Source organism: Sphaerodactylus townsendi, linkage group LG06 (genome assembly GCF_021028975.2).
Source record: "Sphaerodactylus townsendi isolate TG3544 linkage group LG06, MPM_Stown_v2.3, whole genome shotgun sequence".
NCBI lineage: Eukaryota > Metazoa > Chordata > Lepidosauria > Squamata > Sphaerodactylidae > Sphaerodactylus > Sphaerodactylus townsendi.
Window position 1 is genome coordinate 87,043,820 of NC_059430.1, and position 27,662 is coordinate 87,071,481.

A 27,662-nucleotide genomic window follows, 5' to 3' on the forward strand; every position below is an offset into this window, starting at 1 on the left:
TAACTAAGGCAACAAAAGAGTTCCGCAGCAGAGTCGGGTGAGATGTAATTAAGCGTTCTCTCCCCGCGGAGTCCCAGAACCAGCCCCTGGGGGCAGGATGTTTTCAGGTATGGGGAATGTCCTCCGATGTGTGTGCAGTTCCAATTGGCCGAAAGCAGCATGAATGGGCCCGAATTGGTTCTCCGCTTAGCTGCGCCCGGTGTCGCGAGGCGCAGGTGTGGGTCTGTGGTTAGCGACAGTCTTGGTGACAAGAGAGAGAGAGCGCCCGGCGGGAGGGTTTGGCGACAGGTCCCTCAGTGAAGGCTCATAATAGGTACCCGATGGGCGAGGCATCTCATGAGGAGCTTAGCCCAGACTCCGCCTAGGGAGTCTCCGGGCGCTTTGCAGGCGAGGGAGCAGGCAGGGGAGCTTAGCTGGGCTCCCTGACTTCCTAGGTACTGGCCCAGGCAGAAGGGGATGGGAGCGTTGGCAGCGGCAGCAAACTGCTCCCAGATGTTGGCTCCTGGTGGCTTCGTCAGGGGTGGCCACGTCGCCATGGCAGGAGGCAGTAGAGCAGGCAAGAGATGGTGGTGCAAGCTGAGTTGGCGGTGGCGATTGCAAGGAGAGGCGGCACAAGAGGGTCTCGGGTGTCGGGGTGGTCTTGCTGGCAGCAGCAAACTCTAGGAGAGCGGTTGGTGGTAGCCTGAGCGTCTCCCCCCCCCCCAGGTGAGTCATTCGGGTCTTTGGGCTAGCTTGGCCATGCGTTCCTGTTGAGATGCGCTGGGCGGGATCCTCTAGGAGAAGATGCATTCCATCTCAGGATGGGAGTTAGTTTTCCTCCCTGGCGCCATTCCATGGGTTGGCCTGTCATGGCGAGTCGGAGTCCACAGGGACCTGTAGGAAGAGGGACTGAAGCACACCCCCCTTTCCCAGGTTGCGGGGGGGGGGGGCGGGTCCCGCCAGGCTCAGTTTAGAAGCCGGATGGCGGGAGATTGGGATCCCGGTTGGAGTGTTTAGAATTTGGTATAAGAAGGAAGAAGGCTTACATTTTGCAGCCTGTGAAGGGTTAAGCTTTATGAGGAAATCCTCACAGGGGGCAGCCTACTCCCTCTTTCTTTTAGTTGTTTGACAGGGAGGGCAGGGAGGTAGGCGACCCTGAAGGTGGGGAGTGGCTTCAGAGCGTCATCAGGGTGCGTCAAGGCGAGGGTCCAAGCCTCGAGGAGAGAGGAGGCAGGCTGGTCCTGGGGGGGATTGTGGGTATGCATGCTTAATCCCAGCAGCACAAAGGGGAACTTTGGAGGTGCCTTTTTTTTTTTTTTTTTGGGGGGGGATAGGCGTCCGAGAGGAATGAAGCGATCCAGGCAATTAGAAGGCAAATTCCTCGCATTACACACAAAGGGAAAGAGGGGGGGGGTTCTTTGCAAAGGGGTTATTGCCCACCGCTTGACCTTGAGTGGCTAATGCAGGAAGCTGGACGGTGCTCAAAATTTTTGCTCGAACTATCTTGGGGAGTTGCCGTCCGCCGAGACCGCTCCTTAAAGAGGCGGCCGGCCAGCCGCCTGGCCTTGCACAGCCGCCAGGTGCACAGGCAAACACCACCCACCCAAATCATGAGTGAATCTGTGTTTGCAGCAACCCCTTAGCTGGGAACCTATCCTGACAGTGCTACTTGGTATAAGGGCCAGACCCCAGATTTTAATCCAGGAGGAGGGCCAGTCAGCCATGAGTGGCCCTCCCGCCTCTACCTAGTCGAGAAAAAACAGAAGGAGAAGAGGAGGGAGAGGGAAACAGTTTCTACGGAGGTGCTTAGCAGTAGTCTTTGGAAGGCCTGATTGGGGATCAGTGATCTGTGACGTTCTTTACCCATCCCCAGACCAGAGTAGCTTTTAACCTGACTCATGAGGTCCCTTCCCCAGAGATTGACACATGGATGTCTAAAGCGATGGGGCGGACTGTGAGCTGCGCTCGAGCCCTGGGCTGTTGACCGTGGCCGATGGGCCGATGTCTGCCGTCTGTGATTTGTCTCCCCACCCCCCCCCAGATAATGCGGGCAAGTTCCTCGATTGACCGCCATGAGCCGGGCCACTGCGGCTGCTCTGATAGCCGGTAACATCAGCAGTGTCCACCAGGCCCATGAACCCCACATCTCTTCTATGGCGAAGCTCCAGGTATGGTAGGAAGCTCCCGATAAGCGTCTCCACTGCTGGGCGACACGGTGGTGTGGAGCTGCGCCATGTTGGCTGCTGGGGCTCATAGCCTTTATTGGATGCGGCAGCGGAGCAGCGCATGGGAGCAAGAGAAGTAGCTAGGCGCCCAGCTGGCTCCGGCAGGGGCAACTCCTGTGGGATGTTTGTCCAGACTCCTGGAGATGGATGGGTCCTTAGTGCGTGGAGTCCTATCACTCGGGGGCGATGAACAGTCCCATTCAGCGGCAGAGGCCTTTGGCAGCACCAGCCCAATAGTCCCGGTAGGGATAGGCTCGAATCATACTGCCAGGTTGGGAAATACAAAAGAACCTCGCGTTAAGGGAACTTAAAGTAGATGGGCTGGGTGCATGCGAGCGAGATGCCACGCGAGAGGGGGGTGGGGGAGTGGTTTTGGCAGGGGCGGGTGTTTGGGTCTGCTCTAGTACTCTCCCTCCTTGGTCCTGGGCTGGGGAGGCGCCCGAGGCGGGAGTTTCCCCGGCGGGCAGTCGTTCTCCAGTGGAAGCCTTTCTGTAGCGTGGGCACCGGGTTTTGGTAGCCTTCTCCTCCTGGGGAGTGACCCACTCCATCGGGGTTGTAGGCCCCCCCACCCGGACTGCCTACACTCCCTTGGAGTGTCGAGGATCTGCCGCGAAAGTTAAAGCAGTCATCCTGAGACCCTTGCCTCCCGCTTGATGGGAAGTGCTGCGGGCCGAGAGGGCCGCCAGCAGTGGTGAGGAGGATCCGATGTCTGGCAAGCCTTAAGCATGTCGGCCAGTTCAGGATTTTGCCCAGGCCCGTGATGCGCCTCTGCGGCACTCAGCGGGCGTTCTCCTTTACTGGCGCAGGCTTACGAGGAGCTCGCTTTGGGCCTCATTATCTACCTGCCTTGTGAGCTTCCCTGGAGCCTGTTCACAGAATTAGCATAGGGCTCTTGGGGTTTTGCCGGATGGAGAGGAGAAGCACTCTGGGTTGGCTGGCCTACGCGTTAGGACCTTAACAAATGCCTTATAGAAGCATCTCCAGAGAACCATTAACGTAGCGGGTTTAACCTCGGGCAGGACAATCTGGATCGTTAGGCGTTGGCCTGAGAAGCCTCGGTTTAAAGCTGCTGGCGGTGATGTAGAAGCGCCCGCCAGAGGTGGCTGCTCATGTTGGAAGCATCTGCTGCAAAGCCCGAGAACTCACACTTTCCCAGACCACAAAGAGTGCGCGGGGAATGAGGAGCATCGAGAAGGTGGTCTTCCGAGTCGAATCTGGAACCATTAGGTGGTTTCCTTGGCGCATGGCCTCCAGCATGCCTCTCCGGCGTAGGGGCTGAGTGACTCCTAAGTCCCGCATTAAGCTTTGGCCGGAGCTCAGTGAGGGATATTTATAGTTTAAAGGGCGATTTTCGACAACTCCGCCCGAATGGCATAAGACGCCACCCTCCCCTCAGTATCTGTGAATTGGGCCCGGGGCACAATGCAAGAATCACCGGCATCGTCTTCCGTCAGGGGTTTCTTTCTTCTGCAGATCGCGGTCATTAGCTATCGTTCTCGCGAGAGTTTTTTGAAACCAGCGCCATTACGCCGTGCGATGGCGCTGGCCAGGAATCACAGTGGCTTCGAGGAAAATGAAGGCGGAGCAAAAGGGAGGCGGCTGGACTTGCAGCCGGGAGAGTTTGAATTGGGTGAAGAAGGCGTAGGGGGGCAGAAGGGGAGGGACAGAGCGGTCCAATTTAGTGGATAGAGAAAAAAATTCCGGGGTTGAAATTGAAGGTGAAAGATCGAAGAAGAGTGACTACAGCAAGGGAGCCGTAGGTCTGCAGGCTGATGGCGACAAAAAAACATTGTCTCCATCGTCCCGGTAACTTGGCGACATCGGGCGCTACGCGAGGCTCTGTCGCGTAAGATAAGTCGCCGATGTTTTCCCAGTCCTTAAGATTCAATGTCCCCCCTCTAGGGTACCATGGACACTGAAGCTTCCAATCTCCTCAACCACCCCATTTAGCGCAGCTCCCGCTTCTCTTCTGGGGGGACCCTGGCAGCGATTTCGTTCGCAGCTTTCAGGTTGAGTCAGCGCCACTGCTTATCATAAGCGCTGCTTTTGGGCAAGCTCCCATACTCACCCGGTGTTCCGTCGGACGGAGAGAGTGTCCTAGGACGCTGCGTGTCTCTGGATCACGCGCCGGATCCAGAGGGACCCAGAAGCGATACGGCGGTGGTCCCCTGGATGCGCCTCAGAGTCCAGCGGACTCCGGTATCGCTGAAGCCCTTCCCCAAGCGTATGACGGTGAAGCAGGGTGGAGGTTGAGGATTCCGGGTTTCGGCACCAGCTTGTAGCCGACTCGCACGCGGTCAGCCGTGAAGCGCAGACGCACGGCAGCGGAGATAACATCTGGTGGAGGCATGCGCCAGCAGCGGGGAGACCCGGAGAGGTCCGTGTTCCTCCAACTAACGAGCTCTCCACGTCTACCCGGTTCCTGGCACCTTTTATTACATTGTTGCTACTCTCGAGCAGTGTAGGAGAGGGAGGACCCCGGGGAGGAGTTCCGGGAGAAGCGGGGCGGGGATGGAGGTCGGGGAGATCATCATGCTTGATGCATGATCTCATCTGGCGGCTACGATGCTGAGGAGAGGGCGTCGCAGCGTCGAGCCTAATCCTCACCTGGGGCATCAGCTGTCCGCGCCTCGCATTGAGTCAGACAGTTCATGACCCGTGACTCATGGGGGGATGAGAGTGGGGTGCTGATGCATCGCAGCAGTCAAGACCATTGTCCCTGCGCCCGGTGATTGAGCCAGACGGTTCGCGACCCGTGGCTCATGGGGGATGAGAATTAGGGGAGTGCGTCGACCGGCAAGGCCGCGGAGGTCCGTTAAGCGTCCCAACGTTCTATTCTCACGGGCGCGAACTAAGCTGGATCAGCAGTGCATCGTACTGGATACCCAATCGGTCATGCTCCCACTTCTTGCTTTGAGAGTCCCTGGAGCCAGGGGAATGATTTCGAAACTGGGGAGGGGGAGGGTGATGGTGGGCAGATGGGCTGGGCTGGGCTGGTGGCTGTGGCTAATGGAGAGTGAGGGGAGGGGAACTTGCTGAATGTGCCTCCCATGTGACAGTTTAAAGTCATGCCTGGGGTGTCTGCCTCTTCTGTCTCCTCCTAAATATGCCATTGTTGGTCTTCTCCAACATGGCAGCTAGGTCCAGAGATCATCTCTGCCACTGAGAGTCTAAAAGTTAAGAGTGTTCTCTGCACATGTTTTTTTTAATTGGGGGACTTTAAATTTCCCATTTTTTAATTTTTCTGCAGAAATAGGGTTGTCAGCTGAGCCTATAGGGACAGCGATGAGTTCAGGACCTCCCCCGGCTTTTCTGGGACAATGCAACCCCATCCAAAACTGGGTGTCCCTGGATCTCATGAACTCAGGAACCTGGCACAGAGAATCCATCTTATCAACAAATCATATTTATTTAAACAGTCATTTAGACCAAAACAGTTATGAAGAATTAAACATTATAAATATAACGTGTTATAAAAAGTTTAAACCAGAAAAAAAACCTTAAAATGCATATTAGCAATCATAGAAAAAATATTTTATAGGAAATCCTGATTTAACAGATCTGCAAAAAGTATTATAGAAACATTGGTTTGTGTCATCCTGCTACACTGTCATGAATTCTAATTTTAGCCGCACAAAATTTAGCAGCATTAACAGCGGCCTCAGAATTCTCCTCACTTAAGAGCTTCTTAATCTGCTCTGAATCAGTTTGGCCTGGAAACTTATTTAACATTGGAGAGATCAGTTTACTACATATGTCATTATAAATTGGGCAATATAGTAAAACATTTTCCAGTGTTTGTACTTGCCTCATACCACATAGGCAGACTGTCTCAGGAATATGGATGTTTTTATACCAACTCTCCAGAAAAACCGATGGCAAAGCAGAGCATCTGGTGAGCAAAAATGCTCTCTGCTGATTATTAATCTTTAGGATGGATAGATATGCAGCAGGTGTAGGACTGTATCTAGTTTTATCAGAGGACCAATCCTGTCCGATGTCCTGTAGTCTTTGTTTGCCATTTGCTTTGCCTGATCTGTTCCTAACTCAAAGAGGGAATGAGGGGATAAACCCAACTTTTTCAGCTTGCCTGTAATAGCTCCAAGCCATGCTGACTGAAAGTTGTCCTTTAGAACAAGGAATGCCAATCCTTGTGATTTGTGATTTAATCTAAGCCACAAAGAGAGAGAAGATACACAAAGCCTGTCCTCTACACTTAACATCCTGGTTTCAAGGCACACCATCAGATTTGATACACAGTGGGGAAGCTATTGCCCTTAAGATATTAGATATTAGACTGAACCCTTTCCCAAAGAGTGCCACATGAATCTGAAAGGCTCAGGAATGTTGCATATGACAAGTGGGCCAGGGTCTTACCTGAATACAATTTAAAGACTGCAGGAATTTTTTAAAAAATCCTTCCTTGGGATCTAAATTTTTTATTATGGTATTTGCAGACCTTTGATTGAGTTTAGCATATTCCCTATGTGCTATCCTGGCTCCTAAAGCTTGAAGGACCACTCCAAAATACTTGAAATCCATGTTTTCCAGATCCTAATTCTAGGGCACCTACCAAATGCCATTACTTTGATTTTCTGGTAGTTTATCTCTAGATGTTCTTTCTTGCAATATAGAGCAAGCTTCTTAAGTGCTCTTTTAAGTCCAATAGGTTTTCTTGACAGGAGAACCACATCATCTGCATATAAAAGTTCTGGTATCTGTCGATGAGCCAGTGTGGGCAGATGCAAATAGGGATCCTGAAAGATTTGAACCATATAATTTATATAAAAAATGAACAGTAAGGGGGCAAGTAAACATCCTTATTTGACTCCTTTGTAGGGGTTAACAGAGCTGGTTAAATGACCTTGTTTACTTCATCTCACCTTGAGGGTACTGCCGTCATGCAGGGCTCTAAGTAAAAATAAGAGCCTGTGATCAATAGAAATAGAGGTTAACTTTCCCCAGAGTCACAGTCCTGATACAGAATCAAAAACTGCCTTAAGGTCCACAAAAGCAGCATAAAGTAAAGTGATCTGGAAGAGGCACATTTTTCGACAATATATTAGATATGTCAAGCATTGATTTAAAGTAGAGACACCTTCCCTGAAACTTGCTTGATCTATCCCAATTAGCTTTTCCTGTTCTAACCAAATAGTAAATTTATCCAAAAGATGTTTGGTACCATCTTATCTGGATTCAGCTTCAGTTTATTGGTCTTCATCCAGCCTATAATTGCTTCCAGGCAAGGGTTCAGCACATAAAGTGCCTCTCTTGACTTGGATGAAATGGAGACATAGAGCTGAGTGTCATCCGCATATTGGTGACACCCAACCCCAGATCCATTGATGACCTCTTCTAGTGGCTCCATATAGATGTTAAACAGCATCGGAGATAGGACCAAGCTCGGGGGAACCCCACAAAGGAGCTCCCAGGACTGCGAGCATATGTCTCCCAATTCTGTTTTCTGTAACTGACCCCAGAGATAGGAGCACAGTACCCCCCCAGCTCCATTCCCTGGAGTCAGTCCAGCAAGATACTATCAAAAGCTGCTGAGAAATCCAGGAGAATCAACAGAGTGACATATCCCCTGTCTCTCTCCTGGTACAGGTCATCCATCATAGCGACCAAGGCCGTTTTCATGCCATAGTGCTCACATATTTGACAGTAATGGTTTGTCCCTGTGGAACGGAAGCTGTGACATTTATTCACTGCAATATGCTAGCCCTCTCCCCAAGTGTCATTTCTTGACCTGCTCTTTTGGAGAAAAACCCATAGTAATGCAGATGGATTTATTTGTTTATTTAAAACGTTTATTAGTCACCTTTCTTCCTTATGCACCTCAAGAAAACTTATAACAGATAAAATATATAAAACAAAATGTTTATGAACTTAAAACCCAAAATTTAAAATCACATTTTAGGACTGTTAGTAAGTTTAACCAAATATGACCCGAAATAAAACTGCCTACAATAACCTCCTCAAGATAGAATATAAGGGGGCTAGGCATACCTTCCTGAAGAGGTTGTTCCATAATCATGGGGCTGCCAGTCTCATTTACCCATCAAATGAGGTTTTTTGATAGATAAGACAATTAGGAGTGCCTATCCCTGTGATCTTAATTCTTGGGCTGGAACTTATGGGAGAAGATGGTCCTTCAGAAACCCAAATCCCAACTAGGAGGTAGGGCTCAAATATCAACACCAGTATCTTGAATTGGATTTGGGAATGGATGAGTAACCAGTGTAATTACTGTAATATCAGGGTCACATGCTCCTGGTAGCTGGCTCCAACCAGCCATTTAGCTGCAGCATTCTGCACTACTTGGGGCCGCTGAGCACTCATCAAGGGTAGCTCCAAGTAGAGTGCATTGTAGTAGTCCAGTAGTCTAGATATAACTAAGAGATGGATCATTGTGGCTAGATCTCACTGAACCAGGAATGGATGCAGCTGATGCACCAGCTGAAGTTGTGCTAAAGCACTCTGAACCATCAAAAGCCACCTAGTTTTCTAAGGCGCCCACAGTATAGTAGCACTCGCAAGCTGCAAACATGGCGTTTCAAGGAGAGTATAACTGCATCCAAGACAGTTTGGGTTGGAAAATGAAATTCTGTGGAGTCATGGAATATGCTTTAAGGTAACATTTCTGTTTTGTGTATGTTTTGGATGTTTATGCGGAGTTAAGCAAATACCACAAAAGGCTGGGTTTTAATGCTCCAAAGATGTGTATAAGCCAGGGAACCTCTATAGCACTTAAAAAGAAAACTTGTGCAGTCCCAGAATTTTTCTGAATAACTTCCAGGAAACTTCTTAATTTAAAGTATAGCAAAGGATTATTTTCTTCATTACCCCTCCCCAACATGTTACATATAGAAGGAAGTGACTAAGACACCATACAGTTTTGAAAAACCATAGAGATTTACAAATCCTAGAACATTCCATTCTGGTTTTCATCAGAAGTTACTGTGTGAGCCCCCATTCCCTCTCCCAGTTCCTCCTGCCAGGACTTCACCAGCAGGTGACAAACCAGATTGCGGAAGGTTTCTCACTATAGCAGACCTACACACACACTCTTTATTTTCCTGGTGAGGACGCATATAATAATCACTTACGAGCATTAGTATTTATAAATTAATTAAAGACTCAAAGTGGCTGGGGGACTGATCACTGTAACACTGACCCAGTTCCAGATATTCATTTGCTTTTGCATATGTATCTGAAGCTGCAAGACAGATTTCTGGCTGTTAAGGGAATACTAACACCTCAGTACGGAATTGCTTCTTTTGTTGGTTCTGCTGGAACATGGAACAAGGCTTTTCAGTCAGATTATGGAACAGCCCTGCTAGTAGTATTTTTCTGCTCCTTAAGTTGATTTCTACTGTCAAAAGGTTAGCAAGCTTTTATTTTGAATTTTTCAATTTCTTATATTTAAAACTTGGTTTTCAATTTTTAAAAACTTCCATATGCCTGTTCTTAGATTGGCATGTCCTCTTTCAGGTTGCTGCTGCTGCCATATCATCATGGTCTATATTATTTGAATGGTTTTATCTTTTGCGGTTTTAATATTGTTGTTACCCTGCGAATGTTTGTTGAATGTTGATTAATAAATAAATGGCACCAATCATTAATATATCCAATTGTCAACAAGGCTCCGTCTGTGAATATTTAAATCTAGACTGATTTTTCTACAAACTGGATAAAAGCACCAGGTTTGTAGAAAAATCTGAACTCTGAAAAACAAAAAACAAAAACCACAAGAAATAAACTGGGGTTAATCCCTTCAAAATGATAGAAGCACTGCCTATAACTTTAAGAAATGAATGGTCTCAGTAGCCATTACTAGTCAACCACATAGTAATGCCTGATTCAAAGTCTTGGTTTCTGTCAGGGAGCAGACAGAGTCCTTTCCAGGATTGTTTTGATCTTTGAGGGAGAACTAATTGTTGTAGGATTACCAGCTCAAGTTGGGAAATACCTGGAGATTTTGGGGCTAGAGCTTGAGGATGTGGGGTTTGGGGAGGAGAGGGACTTCAACAAGCTATAAGTCCACTTTCCAAAGAGGAAAATAGTGTGAGGGGGTATAGTGGGAAAAATGAAATGCCCTCAGCAAGTCTTTGTGGATCCCTTACCATGCAACTGGGTCCCGTGGCTGGCAGTGTGAACCTGGGTCCTGACCTATAGCCAGAACTGTGTATCTTTGCCATAGTTTCCCTGGGTAGACGCTGCCATGGGAAGGATGGAAGGACAGCTGAGGAGATGAGCCAGATAAAGGTAGGTTGTCTGGATGGATGGGGAGAAACAGTCAGAAAAAGGGGAGAGGCTGTGGGGGCTTTCGGAACCATTAGGGGAGATGCCCAACTTCGGGTCCTTGCAGCCTCTCCTCTTCTTAATAACAGCACATGGAAGGAGTGACAGCCATAATAATAATAATAATAATAATAATAATAATAATAATAATAATAATAATAATAATAATAATAATAATAATAATAATAATAATGGTTACTAGTAAGTGTACAACCAGGGAAACCTTGTTATCAGACCGACCCATGCGGGGAGACTATGTTTTAATACAACAGTGCCTCTGCCCATCCTGCCAACACTTGGGGTGCCTAGCAGTGCCATGTCAAAATTTTCTGTATTGATTAGTGTCCCCACAAGGACAAAGTAAAAGCTTGTCTGAACTTGCCCTCACCCATATCTGCTGTTCAAAATACCTGCCTCACACCCTTCCTAAATGGATTAAAAGGAAATAATACATCTGTATTGGAGAGTGTTCCCATTACTAGCTCTGGACTATCCACCCTCTGAAAACAAAGGACTTGTTAATGTATTTGTCCCAAGTATTTCTGCCAGTACTGTATTACTCCAATACTTCTTCCTTTGACTAATCTCTCTCTAATGACCACCTTATTTACGTTGCCATTGTTTCACAGTTTTGATTGACTCAGCACTCTGCCCACCTCTGGGCACTCCCAGCTTAGCCCATCAGGCTAAGCAGTCAAACAGTTAGCTTAATGACTCAACAGTTAAAGTTGGTGTCTGGCTCTTGTCTTTTCCTGGAAAGGCAAGTCTCCCCTGGGTCCTGGGAGATTAACGGTCACTCTGCATAAGGTTGAGGGTCCCTTTTTCCAATAAGAAGCCCCTTTTCCCCAGTAGCCAATGCTCAATATCTCTGGATACCTCTCCGTCTATTGATACTGTACCCAATGTGGTGATCTTTCTTCTACCAGAGCTAAGTGCAAGTCGCTCAGCTATATTCCTTGGACCTTTCAGCTCCCAGACAAGGTGACTATAATCCTTACATCCCAAATCCCCTTCATCTATTCCAAACCTATCCTGTCAACACTACTTATATCTTTGGACTGTGTGTGTGTTCTGCTGCTTTGATCATTGTATGCTTGTGTACCTCTATATTTTCTTTATAAAAAATGTTAAATTTTATTTTGCTCTCCTGTGGATTTCTTGCAAAAGTTGACCTTTGAATACATAAGCAACAAAGATATTGAGCTTGCCCAACCTTTTGCTAAGCCAAAAGTCTGCTCTCGCTAATTCCCCACTCTAAAAGAGACAAGACTCCCACTGTTTCAGGTAACAACCTTAGCTCAAATCTCTTCTTTCTATTAAATTTACTGGGTGACCTTGGCCCTCTCATTATTTCTCAGCCTAGTTTACTTTTCATTATGGCCATGAGGATAAAATGGAGGATGGGAAAGCTGCGTATGTGGATCTACTCTTTTTGGGGGGAGGTGCACTAGGATAATAAAATACAATATAATATATATTATAATAAGCATTAGGATAATAAAATACAAATGAAAGAGAAATAAGAAAGTTCCACAGCAACAGGATTTTAGGATAAGAGCCCACCTGTGGTAGGGGAAACTACCCCCTTTGGGGGTAGGGCGGCATAAAAAACTCAAAAATAAATAAATAAAAATAAATTATAAATCATACCTGCTTTTCTTTCATCTCATCATAATCCAGTTCCTTGGATATTACAAGAGATGGCTACACATCATGGATTTACTTCATACCTCAGGTAGTCTTCCCACCTAAGTGGAAGTATTACTTTGATAGGCAACAGTCCATTTCCTAAAAAACTGTTGGCCTGGTTACTTTCTTACATTGGTTTTCCTAGGCTTTTGGAAAAAGAATTAGATCAAGAACCCCTGCTGCTACTTCCCTGCTGCTTCCCTTCTGGGCTGCCTGCCAGCTGTTTTGTGTAGCCTGTGAGAACTCAAGTGACTGGCACCATGTGGAAAGCACCTCACTGCTGTGTTATGCATCTGCCTCTACCCTGACCCTCACCAATCCCATGAACTGTATTTGGTCCAAATTGTACCTAAGTCCAACAGTAAGTTTAAGGTATACATCTGAGCTTCTCTGAGGATTCTTCTCCTATAGACAATGAAGCAGCTACCTTTTAGCTGAAGTCAGTCAATTTATCTTCCACTTCTCTCCTACAAAGATTTGGAAATGACAATTTTGGCACAACTAATAAAAAGTCACCATTGTGGGACATATTTGGTGCTACACTAGTGGCATATGAAAATATTCTGTGTAGATCCTTAGAATGTCATGTTTCCATTTCAGATATGAGCAGTTAGAATATATTTAACAGGCTTTGTGTCATAACCTGTACTGGCTATGAACTGTGACTCAGAAGCCCCTGAGGAGCCAGAGTCATCTTACCACTATCTGCCCAGATACTGGGGATACTAAGCAGAGGCGTATCTAGACATAATGGAGCCCAAGGACAAAACCTGAATTTGCCCCCCCCCCCGGTATGGGCAGCCACCCTTCCCCACCATGAACAAACAATGATTTTTTCCACCAGCTCACAAAACACCTCCCACCCCCAGCAAAACATACATGGCTCTCCCCACCAACTCTCTTTCCTAATTTTGTCCTCACGCCAACCCTGTGAGGTAGGTTGTTAGCCTGAGAAACAGCTCCAAGCCAATGCAAGTGTATATTAAGCATGTAAATCTCTCACAAATCACCCCCAGCAAAACATTTACCAAACAAATGTCAGCATCATCTCTCACTAAATTCCTCCAGTGGAATCCACCCCCAAACAGCATCACTTTCAATGGTGTTTAAACTAGGGAGCTCAAATTCTTCTTTTAAATCCACCTTAAAGGGAGAATCTGGGGTCCACAGTTAAAACAACATTGCAAGTGATGCTATTTGGGGGTGGATTCTCCCACACCCTGAAACAGCATCACTTTCAATGTTTAAACTGGGGACATCAGATTCTCCCTTTAAGTATATACCGAAGGGGGTGGATTTAAAAGGAGAATCTGGGGAAATTTGGGGGTGCCTGCTGTCAGGGGTGCAATTGTTAAGCTAGCAGCACCAAAATTTCAGGGATTTTTCAGGAGTCTCTCCTGATGATACCAGCCAGGTTTGGTGAAGTTTGGTTCATGGGGTCCAAAGTTATGGACCCTCAAAGGTGTAGCTCCCATCTCCTATTGGCTCCCATTGGAAACAATGGGGGATGAAGGCACCCCTTTTGGGAGTCCATAACTGTGGACCCCCTGAACCAAACTTCACCTAACTTGGGTGGTATCATCAGGAGAGTCTCCTGAAAAATCCCTGAAATTTTGGTGCTGCTAGCCTAAAAACTGCGCCCCATGTCCCTAGGCAAATACGCCACTGATACTAAGTGCCTGTCCAGAACTCAGCTCACAAGCCCACCAGAATCCTCTTCCATCTAGCAGGAGTGGTGAAGGCAGAGGACTTGCGAGATAGCCCAGTGAAAATGCAATGCCAGGCTGGCAGCCTGTGCTCCAACTCCAGGGGCAGATCATGGTGGATTTACATCCTTTGGAGGATTCTGGCCCCAGTTAAGCATGACTAGATGCATGGATCAACTGGTCTACTAGGTATAAGCCTGTGTCCTCCTTTCAGCTCCTTGCTACCAGCTCCTGCTGATGCTCAAGCATTGCTATCAGAGGCATAGGAAGGGGAACCAGAGACCTGGGGAAAAATGGCACCCAGGTCTGTCTGCAGTACCCCCTACATGGCCACATACCCCCTGCCAGGTTGAGTATGAATGCAAGTGCTCCAAAAGTCCACACTACACAGAGCCATACTGGCTCCATATGTTAATAAAGGTGGTTTTTTAGCAGGCAGGTCCTGCCTTTGGGCTATCTTTTAAGTAATGGTGAGCATTTTTAAAATTATGATTTTTACCTGTAATGTAGGGTTGACATATTGTTGTTGCCCTGAGCCCTTCTGGGATGGGAAAAGTATAAAACTAAAAATAAAAATGAAATAAATTTTTAACAGCATACCCATGAGCCTTTGCTGAATATGCAAATTAGTAATTTGCATATTTAGCAAAGGCTCATGGGTATGCTGTTAAAAAAATTTAAATTCATTTTTATTTTTATACCTTGCCCATCCCAGAAGGGCTCAGGGCAACAACAACATGTCAACCCTACATTACAGGTAAAAATCATAATTTTAAAAATGCTCACCATTACTTAAAAGATAGTCCAAAGGCAGGACCTGCCTGCTAAGAAACCATCTTTATCAACATATGGAGCTTGTATGGCTCTGTGTTGTCTGGCCTTCTAGAGCACTTGTACTTGTGCTCAGCCTGGCAGGGAGGCATGGCCATGTGGGAGCCATTTTGTGCCCCCTGTGTGACCTACAGTGGTGGCGCCTAGGATAAATGTCCATGGATGTCCCCATAGTAGTTACATCACTGCTTGCTATCCAAGCCTGAGGGCATTACACTTGAAGAAACCTGCTTGCAGATTACAGGAGGACACTTTCTGTGTTGCTGCAGATCTCCAGAATCTGCAGGTCTCTTGAAGCTCCTTCTCAGGTCACTCTGCTTGGACCCAGATGGCTTCTGCTTCTCACCACTAACCCTACCCCTACTACCCCTGAACTTTCTCTTTTCCTTCAGAACTCTTCTACAGCTCCTGCTCAGAGCAAAATGCTTTCTCCCTAAACTCCAACAGAGAGTTAAACCCACTAGGTAACATTGATATAACTCAGATTCAGTAATGCTGCGAAAATAAACACTGCCCCTCTACTATATAGCTAAAAAGTACATTTCACAATCAATAGGCTCAGTAACCAAAAATACAAGAAAATAAATACTACACTCAATACTTTAGCTCTAGTTTTAATAGTTTTAATGATGTACGTCTTGTTAGCTGCTTTGGTGACCTTTATGAGGTCAAAGGGAGGGGGTACACATTTAATAAAATGTAAAAAAATGTGCACAGACCTTTCTGAGGATTTTTCTTTATGACTGACTGGCATATTTATTTCATGTCAGAAGGAGCTCTACTCAAACCAGTTCCATGCGATTTAGAGAGGCAGCTGTAGCTGTTATGTGGTAAACACAGCTGTTCACTGGTGATTCTCAGAACAATCGAGACTACATTTGTATGTGTGCAAATGGTTTTTAAACTATGCCCAGGAGCCTCAGACTAATCAGTTACCTCAGTTGCAAGATGTATTTGCAGTGTACCTTCAGCATGGCACAATTTCTGAATTTTATCACTAGAGATTCATTTTGTACTCTTAATACTATGTAATGAATAGCATGTACATTTGGGATTGTTATGCCAGTTATATTTGAAGATTCATGAGGAACAGAGGCTGATTTTTTTCTATTGAAACTTAAAAACAATTTAACCACAAACAAGTTACAAAGATGACAAAAATAGATAAGTACATGTATCTATTATACGGACTTCCGCTTTCATCTGCATCAAGTATTAATTCCAAAAGTTATATCTCTTGGTCTTTAAAAACCTAATCAAGGTTATATCTCTAAAAATATTACTGATATATTGATACACATCAGACTTTTCTTTTTAAATTCATTAGGTTGTAACACCACTAGTTCATTTTTTCTTTTTTATGTATATATTTTATCATCAGTTTCCAGTTACCCAAAAAATTATTCAAACCAAAGGCTGAGTTTCAAGTATGTGCCTTTGTTTTTATTTGCTTGCTGTTTAAGACAGGACCTTTATTTCAATGTTGTCTTGATGTTCCCTTTATAGTTTGGAGAAGTGAATGTTCAGTTTAATGCCAAAGAAGTTAGCTATGCCTAATCTGCTTTCATTTAAAACCTGAGCAACTGTCTGTGAAGGTATTTAAGGGCCAGCTTAGAAGATACGCACTGCCCGCGTTTGCCATTCATGTATTGTTAACCCATATTCTACAGAGGAAGATTTTAAATGTTTGTTCCATATGTACCACAATTGTACACCAGTGGCCTATAGGCCTATGCAATCTTGCCATGCTAGTGGTTTGGTATTGGGTTACACAGCAAAGATATGTGGGTTAACCTTTTCCTTTCATCAGCAACTGTACCTGGTGAATAAAATTTTAACTACATGGGCAATGAAAAGTGTTGGAATCTTTTCTTTGGATTTGAGAATCTTCAGTTTTTTGCATTTCTTCTGTTTCAGTGACAATTTCAACAAGCACCTTTTTTGATGGCTTATTGGTCACGGGACTCTATACATCTACCAGCGTTCAGGCTTCCCAGAGTATTGGCGGGTCCAGTGCTTTTGGATTTGGTAAGTTCCAAATGATTTCATAAAATGAGTATTATAAATAAATATATATGTTAGTATTGATCTGAAACTATCTGGTCACCTAGTTTTTAAAATGCTATCATTCTTTTCAAACAATTTTAGAAGCTCTAAACAAGATCAGTCAAAATATGACTTAAATAAAATATTTTCACTACAAACCACCTTGAAGAGTAGACGACAGTTAGGGACCAAGAAGGAAGGAATTATTGAACCCTTCCCCTACCAACCGCTTTTACGTGCTACTTGCCCCACCTCCTTTCACTCTTCTGGAACTGTGTTTCCCTTACAAACTCAAAATTGAAATTGTGTGGAGAGAAAAGAAAGAGGGGTCCATCAAAATAACTTTCAGGGAAACAATTGAATACATCTTCTCTCCATGCCTGAGAACATTTTGTGATTGATAAGAGGCTATCGCAGCTTTATTGCACTCAGCTACAGTATAATTCGTAGTGTGCTTACGATAAATATGGAGGAGAATTACTTGCTTAAGGATATCTCTTCTGGTATGACACAGGCTACCAAGAAGTAGGACTGCCAATCTCCTTTCCTTGGTGGGTCCTTCCTGCCACTGCTTAGAGGGAAATGGTTGTGTGTGCGTAGAGGCATAGCTGGGGAAAATGGAGCCCAGGGCAGACTCTGAGTTCCCCTGCCATTGTCTCCCACGCCATGCCCCCTTCCATGCCCCCCCGCCCCACTTATCTTCTAGGTCCAGTGCACTGCCTTCCTACTCCTGTATTTTTACTTTCAAACAGGTGGTTTGGAGAAAAAAAGGCCCTGGCTGTCTCCCTCCTCAGCCTAGGGACAGGCTGGGGAGCTGTTGGGGCCGCAGCCCAACTGGACTCCCTGGGCTGGGGAAAGACCCTGGCTGCCTCCCTCCCCAGTCCAGGGACTGGCTGGGGAGCTGCTGGGGGTGGGGCTGTAGCCCAGCAGGACTCCCAGGCAGGGGGCAAACCCCTGGTTGTTTCCCTCCCCGCCGACCAGCTGGGGAGTTGCTGGGGGCGGGGCTGCAGCAGGGGTGTGGTCAGCATGCTCATTCCCACTTCCTTCCTTCAAGCCTTGATCCTGTGTAGACAAGTATAAAATACAGAAGGCATTACATTGAGGTGCCTGCCCAGGATCTGCGTTAGTCAGGTCTGAATACCACATTATGATAAGATATTACTGTATTAACGGGGAGTTGGAAAAAGAAAAATACTATTGCCACTAGCAAAGGACCACAGCATAACAGGTTTACTTCACTCACTTCCTAGCATATGATAGAAGAGTTTCTAGCACTGTTTGGAAACTAAGAGTTTGCAAATGATTAATTGTTGTAATATAAATTTATTCCTGAGTCTATTTGTTAATGTTGGATATTAAGGAAAAAATCAATAAAGATAGAAAACAGCTCTTTCATTCTAATAGCTAGGAACGTGGAGAATGTATGAGAAATAAACCCCACATCTTAATACGGACAGAAAAGATGGATGGAAATCAAAAGTGCCATCATTTAGGAACTGTGTATTATTACTGAGAAGCAGGTATTGCTAATGGAGGTCAGGGTTTGATGAAATTGTTTTTATTGATTCACAGAGGCTGAGTACTATTGCCATATACTGTTTACATCCCAGAACTGTGTAGAGCTGCATACTGTGAAATTATGCAAGGCTCAGACAAGGATCTGGATCCAGCAGTGGCAAATAGAAACATAAATGGACCTAGCACAGTTCCACTTGTGCAAGATCTTGGCAGCATCCAGCACATTCCTCCCTATATAAGATAGTGCCCAGAAATTGCTTGCACAAGCAGAAATGTATGTGGGGATACAATAAATTGGACCTAACACAAAAAAAACCCCTCTATGTAGCAACCCTAGACTTCCTTGGTGGACTTCTGTGTACTACTTATTTATTTTATTTTTTTAAAAAACATGTATTAGTCACTGCTTTACCTTACAGAACTCAAGACAGCTTCCAACGTAAACAGAAGTGACCCTGCCTAGCTTTCAAAATTGGATGAGAATGGGCTAGGCTGGGCTATCCAGGTCAGGGCAGTAAAATGCCATAAAATGGAATCTCCGGCAGCTCATGATGTAAACTGCTTGAGCTGGATGCAATGTGTTTACCTTTCTGAGCCACTGTTGTTTTTTTTACCTTGTCGCATATGCTTTGCAGGACCCATATTGACTCTTTCTCTACAGGACTTGTTATTCTGTGTATTTAAAAACTGGCTTTGGTTATGTGATCTGGAATAAATAAACAGGAGGAATAAACAGGGAGATTTGTATGGGAATAAAGCAGGTGGCAATATCGTTGGTGCGGAGATTTGTGTTGAGTAATACAGGTGGCAATACCATGGGTGTGATTTGTAAATAACTACTAAGGGTTTGGCTTATGCTTAGTTTGTTTGATTTGGCTGTTTGATTCTGGTGCAAAATTTGTGCTTGGTTCTGGCATTAGGTGCTACCTTGAGTGAATTGAAGCTCATTTGGTCTTATGTGTGTTTTCCCTCCTTTCATATCTGCTGATTAACATGAGTCACCTGACCTGATTTGGTTGTGGGTGTATTCTGCAGTTTCATAGCTATATAAGTAGTCTCACAAAGCTCATGAGCTCACAATCTGGAGTGAATGGACAGGAGGAGTACAGAGAGTTTAATGTGAGAGTTTGGCAGAGGAGTTTCAGATGAGTGCAGGAAAGTTTGAACCACTTCCTATATGAAGCAACAAGGCGGGTGCAGGTACTGAGGTAGTAGCCTGTAAAGTCTGTGCCATGTTTGTTTTTTCACCTGAGGGTAATGACAATTTCACTTGAAGCACATGTAGGCTGGTAGCCCTACTGGATGAAAGGACAAGGAGGAGGAGGAATCTCAGGAAATGAAGAAGCACCCAACAGAGGAAGAGGCCAGGCGGAAGAACATAAGCCACAGGAGTTAACCAGTAACTCAGATTGAAGTCAAGAGTGACAGGCAGCTTAACAGTTTATGATACTCTTATCAAATGATTGACAATGCTGAGCTTCTACTGAAGAAGACTGGTGTTTGGAAAATGTGGAATGATACCATGGAACTTGTTTTAGATGCTCAGACGGAGAGAAGTTGTGCCTAATTGGAATTTTGTTATGGACAATTGAGTTGTTTTGGTTTCATGGTCCAAGAAGGGGAGGAAGCTAGTATAATTGGACTACATAAACTGAGTTAAGGGCGAACACCTCCAACCTCTTCATTCTTTATCGTTTCTTGTATGTTTGTATATTTAATTGTATGTCCAAATTGTATGTTATGAGTAAGAGTCGTATGTTTGGTAATAAGTATTTGTTATGTGTTAGAATTAGGCGATAGTAAATAGTGGTAGTCTGTTAGGTATAGTGATAAGTGGATGTTTAGAAATCACATTAGCACAATAAACGCACTGTGCACTTCATTTATTTTTAAATGTTTACCTGCCTGTTAGCCTTGCCCTTGACACCCCAATATATATTATTTCAGAATATTTTCCTGTTAAACTACATTGGCAGAAGCCACCTCTCATATTTTTGTGTGTGTAGCAGTGTGTCCACTTAGAAGCAGGCCACAGGCAAAAGGTCTGTTTGCAAAATTAAATCAGTGAATGAGTTACTCCAGTCAATAGAATCTGGAAGCCTCATTGCCCATGGACATGATCATGATTACCACACCTCACTGAACTACTTTGACACAATAGACACTGAAAACCTCCTTGCTATGTGATGCAACATTTCACTATACCTTTCAGAAAATGGCTCTGCAACAAATGGTTGCTTCCTTGCATTTCCTCAACCTATTGATACAATTTCCCTAAAACCAATCATTCCCTTCCTAATCTGATGCCTCAGCCAAATTTGAATAACCAAATTTGAATTTGAGTGGAGACTCCAAGGAGTTACTCTGCATAAAGCCATTCTGTGCTTCCCGATTTAATCTAAGAGCAATTGACTCCATTGTCCCGGGTACTTAGAACAATAGATGAGCATTTGATTAGCTCAAGCCAGCAAGCCCAGCATGGGAAATTCCAGAGAATTTAGGAAAATGAAACTTAAACTTACCTGTTCCCACCCCTACCCATGCAGAAGGGTATAAAAGTACTGTGCACCCCAACTCCAGTGCTCAATACTGGCTTGCACCTCCCTTGGTCTAGTTGGGGTGAGACACGATATCGTCCTCCTGGATTCAGTTGCTGGTCATTTGAATCCTTGCCTTCGCCAAGATCTTCTTCAGCTGAATTTAGGTAACGTATGACCCCCTGCTTCCCCAAATCCCATTCTATCATCCCACCTATCTTTTCCTCTCTATCTATATACTTAGGAACTGTGTGTATGTGCCTTAACGTCTCACTGTGTGATTGTTTGCAACCAAAACTTATATAAAAATATTTAAACTGCATTTGGTCTTTTGTGAATTCTCTGCAGATATGTTTCAAGCCGTTTCTGGTATGCATAGTCTAAAAAGATCCCTACCCAGCCTGCCTCTAGCATTGCCAAGCCGAGTTATTTTCCCCATTGCTACTTTAAGATATTTGTGTGCTGTTACACTCTTAGCAGCTGGTGGAGATTCCTTAGAAATAAGTTCACAACCTGTGAAAGCTGGGTAACACACCCTTCCCTGAGGGACTCAGGGCGGCTTGTGTATTAGATGGATATATCTTTGGGAACAAGGACTATGTTCCCAAGCTCTACAAAGTTCAAAAGAAAATTTTCAGACCCCTGTTGATGAGAGGACTTGTGGTGGAGTATAAGAGGAGATGTGTGGTGGTAATTAGGAACACAGTACTTAGAGGACAGAGGTGTTGTAAGCCCCCTGAGCCCACTTGGGGAAGGGCAGTCTTAAAGACTAATAATTGCTATGTATAACTGAGCAAGCAAAGCTGGGGTGCCAGCGACTCAATCCCAGACAATCTTAACACAGAGAAGGCTTGGCCGATCACAATGCAGAGAAATCTTGGAGGCAGGGCTTCAACAGAAGAGGAAAGAGCAATGCGAAGCAATGAACAGAATGTGACAGTTACTCAATCTCCCTCTTATGTGTGCACAACCCTTCTTCCCACCTTTCATCCCCATGGCTGGATAGCAGAGGTTACTGTACCTGTGCCTGTGCCCTCCTCCAGATGTGATGGGAGGGGGATGGTTGCCTCCTGGGCCTACTCTCATGCACTACAGTAGTGGAAGTGGCTGTGGGGAGCATCTGAGGTTCAGCCATACAAACGTCCTGTCCTCTTAATCCACTCCCCCCGCACCCATAACAAAGGCACAGGCTGAGGAAAGGTCACTGTCCTCCATCTGTTGTCTTGGGGACTCAGACCACCTGGGTTCTATCTGTAGTCCAACTGGGGAGTGGAGATGCCTCCATAGCCCTTCCCAGTCACTGAAAGGAAGGGAGTGAGAATAGTGTGACTGTGTTTTTAACAAGAGTGTATGCACAGTTTGATGGATTAGGCCCAGGTTAAAGGGTTAATTGTTAGAAGGTGCAGAAAAGCTAGCCTTAGCAACACTTAATGTAAATGTGGACACCTCCTGATTGGCTGGCGGAGATGCAGTTAGCCTAGAGCCACAGGTAGGGGGAGCTAAGTGCTATAAAAGTCGGAAGAAGCCTGCCAGAAGAGTTGGGGAATTGAGTCTGAGTGGAGAGACATGCAGATTTAGGGGTCAGACACAGATTGTGTCAGCTCACAGTTCCTCAGGGGGAGAAAGGAGGTTGGTGCATTCAGCATGACAGAACTGCTGGAAGTTGTTGTTTGTCTTTACCATAAACCTGCTCCCCCAATCTCACACATGAAATTTCAGTAGGCACCTTTAACCCACCAAGACTTTTTCTAGTGCCCACTGTATTTCTTTATTCATTGGGTTGTTAGTAAATACATAAATTAAGTGTTCTGACTGGACTTGTAATATCGAGATATATCTTGTCTACCAGGTGAATGCATATAGGGTATGACTGAAAAGCTGGAAAAACTCATTAAGTTTTGGATTTTTATCTCTCCCATGTGAACAGGACTGGACTCCCCCATTGAACAGCATCCAATGGAGGTGTCTCTAGCACTGTTTGATCTGGTTTTATTTAATCAATTTTAGTTCTTGAGGTCTGAGGTTGTGGACAAGTCACTTGCAGGTATGTGACCTACTACTAGTCCCTTGGACCATTGCCCATCCTGAATGAAAAGCTAGCTGGAGGGGGCTGACCCAGTGGTAATTGCCTCTTTGATGGAGGAAGTAGTGCCAGCGCTTCTGAAAGAAGAAGTGGTCCACCCCCTTTTTGAAGGACCTCTCTTTGGTGCTGGGAAGTTATCGTCTGCTGGGCAACATCCCATTTTGGGCAAGGTCCTAGAGATGGTGGTGGCAGCTCAACTGCAGATTGACTTAGAAGAAACTGATTTTCTTGATCCATGTCAGGCATGGTTACACCATGGAAACAGCCCTAGTTGTCCTGATGGATAGCCTTCATCAGGAGAGAAACAGGGGAATACTACCCTATTGATTATCCTTGATCTCTCAGTGGCTCTTGGTACCATAGGCCATGGTATTTTGCTGGACTGGCTCCTTGGGGTCACTGTGTTAAGGTGATTCTCCTCCTGCCTTTGGGGTCAGTTCAAGAAGATAGCATTGAGGGACTCATGCCCTGGGAGCTCCATTGTGGGGTTCTCCAAGACTTGGTCCTGTCCCCTATGGTGTTCAACATCTATATGAAGCTGCTGGGTGAGGTCATATGGGGATTTTGAGTCATCAGTATGCAGATGACACCCAGCTCTATCTCTCCATTTCATTAGAGGTACTCCTGGAAGCAGTTATGGGCTAGATGAGGACCAACAAACTAAGGCTGAATCCAGTCAAGACAGAGGTACTTTGTGTTCTGAGTCCCAGGGGGAGGCACTCCTAGTTCTACTTCTCTCCACTGAGGTGCATGGGGCAGGGGCATGTGGAAGGACTTTCTCCATGATTGCACTCAGGCTTTGGAATAGTCTCCCCTTGGAGATTTACTATGAGCCTGCCCTTTATGGTTTTAGGCACTGGTGAATACATTCCTCTTCACCCAGGCATTTGGTTAGTCTCCCTTGAAAACCCCCTTTACAGCTGCTGGTCAGGGGGGTGGGGTGGGAGTGGGAATTGGGGTTATTATAATGTGATTTTGATTGCTGTTTTAATTGTATTTTATTCATTGTTTTTTATCCTTTGTAAGCCACCTACACTAGTTTGAGGTGTGTTATAAATACCATAAATAAATAATTAAATATGTTTTTCTGGTCAAGATTTTTCCCCAGTACAAACAAGACTCTTGTTTGTATTTTCTTTTGATTAAAATGATTTTATGAATGGACGTTTTAGAAGTATAATGTGTCCAGAATCTTGCTTGTCAAGTCAATCCAAACAGCAAAGCTTCAAGAAAAAATGCATGCTGTGCTGACCTAACCAATATTCCTTTGAAACTATCCAAAGGAGTGTTGTAAGTTAGTGATGCATGCTTTGAAATTCCTCATTTTGCTTGTCAATATGAATCTTAAAACATGTTTCCCCTGGGACATTTGCTGTTTAATTATGAATAACCATGAGTGCTCTGTAAAAATAGATTTCCAGTTATGACTTTACTTTTGAACTTCAGTGTAGCCACACAGTCTGAAGAATCCATTGTGTTAACTAAGTATGTGTATTCTGGAATTGTAGAAAGATGAGTTATGTTGGATCTCTCCATTACTGTTTGCTAACTCTCTGGATAAAAGTTCAAGAACAACAGAAGCAGATGGAATCAAGTGACTCAAAAGATACTTAACTGAAGTGGATTCTGTAAAGTACATTCATAATGATTTGCAATTGTTATAAATGAATTCGTTTTCCCAAAACGAATTCATTTATAACAATTCTAACTCGTTATAAATGTGTCCTGCGGAATCCACTTGAGAGGACTTCTTTCTAATCTGCAGAGTTAGGCAGATCTTGCTGCTAAAGATATTTGTGCTAGATAACAATAAGATGCTGGGTGACTGGTTTGGAAGGGAAAGGCTTTGGTTATATATAAGCAGTGGTTCCTACTTTCTTGGTATTCTGGCTTCTGGTGTCACACTCGCTAGGCACAAGGCAAATGTTTTGCTTGCATGCCCTGGAAAACTGGGAGCAAGGAATAGTGGTGAATTATGTACTTGTTCCTCCCCCCCATGATGTTTACTCTCTCAACTCTGCAACCAAACGGAAGGTGACAGATTGTGGGTGGGAAATGGATAGAGGTAAATGATAGCTCCCTCTGAATGCCAGGCAAAAGCTGGCAATCTTCTCTCTGTAATGAGTAATCACTGTAATCATTCACATACAGCAAGACTACAGCATCCCAGCAGGTATATTTCACTTTGCTAGAAACACTTTGCTTACAAGATCATATATCTTCACTGTGCTTTGCTGTCTACTTCCTTAGGTTGCCAAATGCCTCCCTGCACTTGGCTCTCCAAGCAACAGTTTTAATTGACTACAAAGCAGAGATACTTTCTCCTGTCTGCTTGTAATTTGGAATAAAGTTTCCTATAGATTAGAGGAAGGGATGTTATAGTCCCTGAAAAAGTAATCCCAACTGGATAGAGAAAAAGGTTATAAATTTCCAGCACTTGAAAATTAAAACCAAATTGACTTAACTAAAACAAAAAGCTGTAATAAAAAAGATTTAAAAATGTTTTGAAAAAGAAAAAACTGGAAATTAAAAAAAATCATGAACATTCTTAGTGCTTAGAGCCTTTCAGGGATTCGGCTATTAAAAAAGTAAAGACTAATGTTGGTTGACTAAACATGTTTTCATTTATATTTCAGCAGCTTATCTAGTAAAGTATTGCTCTTGCTCCATCATGATAAGAGTTAAAGTATTGCTCTTGCTGCATCATTACAAGAAACATTAATTTGAATCGTAGTAATTTGCCCCCATTCCCTCATGTTTATGACCCTATTTCTTCTTCCTAATCAAGCCTTCAAACTGCTTTTCAGCCTTGAGTTTAAAAAATCCACAGAGCTGCTTAAAGAGAAGCAAAGACAGATAAAAAGACCTAGCAAGAGCACACCAGGAGGTACTTCAAACAGCTGTCCAGCAAAATACAAGGGGAGGATTTTAAAAGCAGGGGTCTAGTTGTGCTGAGTATGTGTGTGGGTGTGGGTGCTTCAAAGACATTTAATGAAATAATTCAAATTCTGTTTGTCCCCCAGCTTTGTGGCATTTGTAGAGCCTAGGGAAAGTTCTAGGCTGTTTCAGGACATCAACATTTTCCTTTACAGGGTGATTTGATCCGTTCTAGATGGAGAAAAATGCATGTCTCCTGCTATTATTATGTTAGGGAAGGGAAGTGAGAGAGGAAATAGGCTCCAGTATTTGTATATTTTGCTATCAGGGAGAACTATTTAAAAAGCAATACAGAGTGTCTGCTGCATTTAGAGAAACTTTTAGGCCTCTCTAGCATGACATTCTTGAAGTGTTTCTCTGCAAGCTGTTGAAAGGGCTTCATGTCCCTGGTTTACTTTGTGGCAAGCCAAATGGGCTCCAGGACCCTCCCTTCACACCAGAGGTGCATGCCAGGAGCCAAGCAGATGGTAAACCAGGAAAAATGACCCTCGGCATTCTAATTAGAACAGTTAGGGAAGTTTTAATAGGCCCCCATTTGCCTTGTGCTGTATCTAATACCCTTTGAACTGCCACTTTTTTGTTACAAGTCAACAACCGCCATGTATATTTTAATAGGGATTATCAAACACAATTTGCCCAGAAGATGTACTAGCTCTCCACTGCTAATTAGCAAAGTTTAAATAATCACTGAGTTCTCAGATAATTGGAAAGAGATCCTGTTTTTCTTGCCAGTGCATAATTACTAATTAACAGAGATAAAATATCAGTATAACGTCATATCTGGAAGAATCTGTGTTAACAGTTGAATGAACTGTGAACAGGGGCCAAATTGACATTGGTCAGTGAAGTTTACATTTCAATTTTCGTTGGTAAATTTTTGTAAACATTTCTAAATGGGAAAGAACCTTGACAACCCATAACGATAAAAGTCTGTTGTACTGTCAAGACACTCTCAGTATACGTGTGGGAAAGTGTGATGTTGACTTCACAGATCTTCATTGCATCCTGCACTGTGCATTAACCAAGGAGTGGAAGCGTTATTAATCTAACAGATCTTCTTTTCTGTTCAACTAGCTAATAATTCATGCTCAGTCTTTTTCAGTTTAGAAAATAAACTTAAATTGAAGCTGTGATATTCTCTTCTTATTCTGCATGCAGCACTGAAGATTTTTTTCAGATTTATTGTCACAAAAGTGAGGAATACATTGCAGAATAACAAAAAGGGGTGATTGAATAAATGGATCGAAAATGGAGGAACATTATTTAATTGTATTCAGGACAGATGCAAGATTAATTTAAGCTTTTAGAAATTAGGAACAGCCACAACATAATTATTGTAGTGCAATCAGTGTTATTTTATTAATTTTATTAACATGTACAATTAAAGGATACTATAATGGTATTATGAATTATTTATCACGTTTATAAATGTGATTCTAGAATCATCCTTTCTTAAGTTATCTCTGAATGGTAAAAATGGGTTTATCCCATTTTACCTTCCTAGCAACCCTGTGAAGTAGGTTATGCTAAATGTTTAAAAAATCAGTGGGCTAATTACCCCTGGCCCATGGGGTCCATTTGGCTTCAATGTGGGCCAGGGCCTTTTCGGCCTTGACCCCCTCCTGGTGGAATAGCCTCCCAAAGGAGATCAGGGCCCTGCGGGATTTTATGGAGTTTCACAGGGCCTGCGAAACGAAATTGTTCCGGCAGGCATTCCGTTGAGGCTGATTCAGAGGCAGAGCAAGGGGAAACTGTGCCCGGGGTGTGTGCGCACCCTGCACCCCTGCTGTGGCATCGCCCAACCCCA

The 27,662-nt window shown here is 44.4% G+C and overlaps 1 protein-coding gene across 2 annotated transcripts in view; it reads left to right on the forward strand.

Annotated features, from left to right (window-relative positions):
- RELN (reelin) overlaps positions 1-27,662 on the forward strand; it is a 370,687-nt gene that overhangs the window by 50,406 nt on the left and 292,619 nt on the right. For both annotated transcript variants that reach the window (XM_048499920.1, XM_048499921.1), the window contains exon 2: positions 16,652-16,762. In XM_048499920.1, coding sequence (XP_048355877.1) covers positions 16,652-16,762 — 111 coding nt within the window. The remainder of the gene's footprint in view (positions 1-16,651; positions 16,763-27,662) is intronic.